Source organism: Mus pahari, chromosome 3 (assembly GCF_900095145.1).
Source record: "Mus pahari chromosome 3, PAHARI_EIJ_v1.1, whole genome shotgun sequence".
Lineage (NCBI taxonomy): Eukaryota > Metazoa > Chordata > Mammalia > Rodentia > Muridae > Mus > Mus pahari.
The window spans coordinates 141,188,935-141,194,573 of NC_034592.1; the positions used below are offsets into that span (position 1 = coordinate 141,188,935).

Consider the following 5,639-nt stretch of genomic DNA (forward strand, 5'->3'; position numbering starts at 1 on the left):
TGTCTCAGAGGGAAAGGTGCTCTCTGTGAGATGGCTCAGAGGGAAAGGTGCTCCCTGTGAGATGGCTCAGAGTTAAAGGTGCTCCCTGTGAGATGCCTCAGAGGCAAAGGTGCTCCCTGTGAGATGGCTCAGAGGCAAAGGTGCTCCCTGTGAGATGGCTCAGAGGGAAAGGTGCTCCCTGTGAGATGGCTCAGAGGCAAGGGTGCTCTCTGTGAGAGCCTTAGGGCACCAGCTTGATCCTCGAAAGTCATGTAAGGGTTGGTGGAGTGACTCTACAAAGTCGTCCTTTGACCTCCACACGTGTGCGCTCTCTCTCTCTCTCTCTCTCTCTCTCTCTCTCTCTCTCTCTCTCTCTCACACACACACACACACACACACACACACTCTAAGTAAATTAAAAAAAAATTGGCCTCCCTGCTTTAACCCCAACAGTGATATGTTTAAGAAGGCTACTCCTAAGAGAGGTGGCTACTAAAATCCAGGATGGATGTTGACCTCAGGTCTAGCCTGGGAGCTGGCAGGAGGGGCCCGTTAGGTACTTTAGAGGTAAAGAGAAGAGAAAGACTGATAATCTTGTGTTCTGGACAGGGTGACTGCCTAGTTCGGTGGGTTCTTGATGGGGCGACTGTATAAGTAAGAGGGTCTGGATGGGGTGATGGCCTAGGTAAGTGGGTTTCAAATTTTGCTGTATTGTTGAATCACTTGGGAAATTAAAAAAAAAATTCAATCCTTTTGTTGGTATTGTCAAGAAATCGGGAACTAGATAGCAGTATTTTTAAACATTTGGGGGCTTCTAACATGCATTGAAGTTGGGGTTCCCCTGGCCCAGGTATACAGTTTTCATTCACTGAGATTTGAGTAGCTTCAGTGGGTCCTGAGACCTGGGAAGTCACTTTCACTTACAGCATCTTATCAGCTAGTAATAACATCTCTGTGATGAGTTGATAGTCTCACAGATGAGCAAAAAGTTCCAGATGAAATGGGTTGTGGGAAATGCAGGTCAGGGAGGTGGTTGGACCTGAGTATAAGGTCAGATCTTGGAATCACAGGCATGTCCTGTAGGCTTTGAGAACTACAGGAGCCTTTTAGACAAACTGCATAAGGAAGGATTAATGTGTTATGTGTTAGTGTGTTATGGATTAATATGTGGTTGATTGAAGGGCTGTGTGTACTGGGGAGACGTGTACACTGGGAGACGTACACTGGAACTTCCATATACAGTACCACACTCCACTTGACCGTTGTCGTATGGGCTCAGAGTTGTTAATTTTTTTTTTTTTTTTAAGACAGGGTCTTCCTCTTAGCCTAGGCAGGCTCTAACCCTGTGATTCCCCCCGTGGTAGGCTTCTGAGTAGCTGGGATTACAGACCCTTGGCCAAATTTGGCTCTCAAATGGGAAAATTTTGGTTGATGTTTTAAATGAAAAAAAATTTTTTAAAAAAGATTTATTTATTTATTTATCTTATGTATATGAGTACATTATAGCTGTCTTTAGACATACCAGAAGAGGGCATCAGATCACATTGTAGTTGGTTGTGAGCCATCATGTGATTGCTGGGAATTGAACTCAGGACCTCTGGAAGAGCAGTTAGTGCTCTTAACCACTGAGCCATCTCAACAGCCCCCCCTTTTAAAAAATATTTATTTTATGTATATGAGTACACCGTAGCTATCTTCAGAAGAGGGAATCAGATCCTGTTACAGATGGTTGTGAGCCACCATGTGGTTGCTGGGAATTGAACTCAGGACCTCTGGAAGAGCAGTCAGTGCTCTTAACCACTGAGCCATCCCTCCAGCCTGAAATATTTTTCTGAGTGTAGTGATACATACCTGTATTTCCAACACTTGGGAGGCCTGAGGCAGGAGGATTGAAAGCTCAAGTTTAGCCTGAAATTTGTAGTGAATTTCAGGCTGTACTGAGATACACAACAAGACCCTGTCTAATAAGACCAAACTGACAAGAAACATCTCCCCATCACAAGTCAACAACGACAATAACCATTTAAAACTGTTTAGTCATAGTGTAAATGGAGAGCTTAAACGACTAGTTTGTGACCTCTAACTTAGTAGTGTGGTATACTGATCTTGTGTGTTCTGACTGAGGTTTTTCCAGAAAAGAATGTTCACTTTATTCTCTGGCACACATGGGTCAGAAGGGCCTGTCCCTTTTCATTTTCTCACTCAGTAAGTACTTAATGGTGGCTGTCCTTGTGCCTTGCAAAAGCTTTATTGAGCTGCTTGAGGATTTTTTTACCCCACTGGATTCATGGTAAGAATTGTGCTGTAGGACTGGAGAGATGGCTCAGTGGTCAGAGCATTTGGTGTTCTTGCAGGGAACCCAAGTTTAGCTCCCAGCACCCATGCTGAGTGGCTCACAACTGCTTATGACTTCAGCTCTAGGGAATCTGACACCCTAGAAGGGATTCTGAATTGGGTGCTGTTGTCAGCCTTGTTTTACAGATGGGGAAATGAAAGCATTAATGGTTTTCGAAAATTGCAAAAATGCTACTTCCTTGAGCATGGCACACACTCCCAATTTAAAACCTGTCACAAACAGTGGGCTGTGGGGCGTGTGAGCTCCCTGGGGTTCCGGTGTGGCTGAATGGAGTCTTTCGTAAGGAGAAGAAAAGCTCACGTATCTGTACAGCAGCTGTTCTTGTAAAAGTCCTAACAGCTGTAGGTCGGAGTCAGGAGTGGCCGGGAGGGCTGTGAACCAGTGTGTGGGAGGATGCGGAACTCACAGGGACAGTGTTCACATGCTCAGACGTAATGGCATGGCTTAAATGTTTTGAGAAGAGGGGCATTCTGAACAAAAACAGGGCAGAGGAGGATCCAATGTTCTCTGCCTCAGTTTGAGTTGGGAAGTGGGATGTAGCAATGGAAAGAGGAGCCCATGACACCTGCTTTCCAGCCCAGGCTTTGGTCCAGGCCCTGCTCTTTCTTCTCTGGTTGAAGGGAGATTAGCATTTGGCAGATGTGACAGTGGCCCACTTACCTGCTTTTTGGCAGCTGTGTTCCTGGAAGTACCTGGAACAGGGCTGGAGATGAAAGCTGCTGAGCTTTGAACTTGCTTCTAGGAGTCTGCAGACCCAGCATCTTCTGTTCAGATGAATCATACTCTTGCTTTTTTCCAGAGGGAAGTTCACACAGGTCTTTAATCCCAGCAGTTGGGAGGCAGAGGCAGTTGGATCTCTGAGTTCGAGGCCAGCCTGGTCTATAGAGTGAGCTCCAGGACAGCCAGAGCTACACAGAGAAACCCTTGGAAAGACCAACCAAACGAAACCCAAAAGATTCATTTTTATTTTGTATTTTGAGTATTTGCTTACATGTGTGTATGTGCACTATACATGTGCTTAGTCCTCATGGAGCCAGAAGGGGGCGCTAGACCCTCTGGAGCTGGAGTTAATGGACAGATGGTTGTAAGTCACCTTGTGTGTGCTAGGAACTCAACCCAGGTCCTCTGCAAGAGAAGCACCTGCTTTTAGCCACTGAGCTATCTCTCCAGCCCATTGCTATCTTTTAATTATTTTTTTTTAAGAGTATTATTTCCATGTGTGTGAGTTTTGATTGCATGTGTGCACCATGTGAATGCCTGGTGTCAGATCCCGTGGAATTGGAGTTACAGATGGTTGTGAGCCACCATGTGGGTACTGGGAACTGAACCTGGGTCTTCTACAAGAGGAGCAAGTGTTCTTTACCACTAAGCCATCTCTCTAGCTGTATCTCAACCTAGTTCTGTCCTTGGGTCACAGAGACAAGTTGGCACGAGAAGAAGGAGAAGCGGATCATATGGGACCCATCCTTCTTTCTCCATGAGATCTGCTTTCTTGATTTGTCATTGTTCTGAGCAAGATGCCGTGGCTGTCTGCATTTTAATCTGCCCTGCAATGTTTTTTGGACTGCCATTTCCCATATGACTACCCTGGTTGTGGGCAGTTGTATCACGGTAGGCCTTCCATATAAGGGGGATGCGAGTCCCCCATGGTCCAACATAAAGAACCTCCTCCCTGCCATACACAGCACACACCTGGAGCTCCAAGTCCCTTTCATTTCTCTCCATGGCATTTACCTGTCGTTCTTAGTATACCAGTTGCTGGGAGGCAGCCCGTGAGAGGGAGGCAGTGAATCCCTGAGGGTCAGTCTGCATCCGTTCTGCTCCGGGCTGCTTTCTAGTGCTCAGAGCAGGGCTTGCCATGAAGCATTTGCAGTCCTGTTTTGTACGTGGGTGCTTGCATAGCTGGTAGTCAGCTTCGGGCTGAACTCTGGGCCATCAGCATCCTGTGGAGAAACTGTCCCTCGGCCTGGAGGGTCTGGCCCACAGGCTTTGTCTTTGGCAGATTCCCACTGGGTTTCTTTCACTCTGCTCAGAATGGTAGGACCCAGTTCTGGATGGCCCAGTAGGACCACCCTGTCTTTGTTCTAGACGCTGCACTGGACTCTTGTGTTCTGTCAGGCACTTCCCTAGGTTTATTTTTATTTTTTTTAAAACTTTTTAAACTCCAAAGTTTTATAAATTTGAAATCAAAAGCATTGTTTCCTTTGTTTATCTGTCTTTGAAAATGTATAACTTTTACAGACTCTTTTCTGTTTAACACCAGAATCTGAAAAACATTTTTTTTTTCCTGCTACAGGTACAGAAGGGCCAGGGGTCAGCATTTCTGAAGAGAGACAAAGTGTCACCGAGAACTCTGGGACAACCATCATTTACAATCCCTACGCTGCCCTTTCTATAGAGCAGCAGCGGCAGAAGCTGCCGGTGTTCAAGGTACGGCGTGCCTGTGGCCCATCATACAGCTTGTCACTGAAGGGACTGTCACTGAATGGTTCTACAAGTTACAGTGTTATAGGAGCCCTACCCCATTCTAGTGTGTGTGTGTGTGTGTGTGTGTGTGTGTGTGTGCGCGTGTGCATGCACACGCGTGTGTATGTGTTGGGAGAGGGAGAGAGGAAAGGAAGAAGCAGAGAACACAGCCCTTTAAGACTGGGGAGGAGAGCTGGGCGTGGTGGCGCATGCCTTTAATCTACAAAGTGAGTTCCAGGACAGCCAGGGCTATGCAGAGAAACCCTTTCTCGGGGAAAAAAAAACAAAAAACAAAACAAAACAAAACAAAAGACTGGGGAGGAGAAGCAGAGAACACAGCTCTTTAAGACTGGGCAGCCCTGAAGACTTCTTTAGATCTTGCATATTAGGAAATGGGAAGGATCAGGAAGGCATTTCTTTTTTCCTTTCCATTGCGTTCAGTTATGAACAATTTCTGGTGCAGAAAATGACACAGTGAACTTCTAAGTCAACATGTTATCAACATATGGCCAATTTTTGCTTTCTTTTAAGAGATGTATTTAGCAGAGTTAATTTTAGTTTAAGAGTCTGTCTTTGGAAGAGATCGTTTGGTACTCTTAATCCTCAATGAGACAGTGTTGGGATTTCTGGGGTGACTGGACACTCCGCGTTATGAGTGTAGGTGAGATGGGGTTACCAGACACTCCGCGTTATGAGTGTAGGAGAGATGGGGTGACCAGACACTCCGCGTTGTGAGTGTAGGGGAGATGGGGTGACCAGACACTCCGCGTTGTGAGTGTAGGTGAGATGGGGTGACCAGACACTCCGCGTTGTGAGTGTAGGTGAGATGGGGTGACCA

At 46.2% G+C, this 5,639-nt stretch overlaps 1 protein-coding gene across 2 annotated transcripts in view; it reads left to right on the plus strand.

The window, feature by feature from the left end:
* Dhx35 (DEAH-box helicase 35) overlaps nucleotides 1–5,639 on the plus strand; it is a 64,088-nt gene that overhangs the window by 3,788 nt on the left and 54,661 nt on the right. For both annotated transcript variants that reach the window (XM_021192165.1, XM_021192162.2), the window contains exon 2: nucleotides 4,632–4,765. Coding sequence is in view for 1 of the 2 variants with exons in the window: in XM_021192162.2 (XP_021047821.1) it covers nucleotides 4,632–4,765 (134 nt within the window). In the remaining variant the exon portion in view is untranslated. The remainder of the gene's footprint in view (nucleotides 1–4,631; nucleotides 4,766–5,639) is intronic.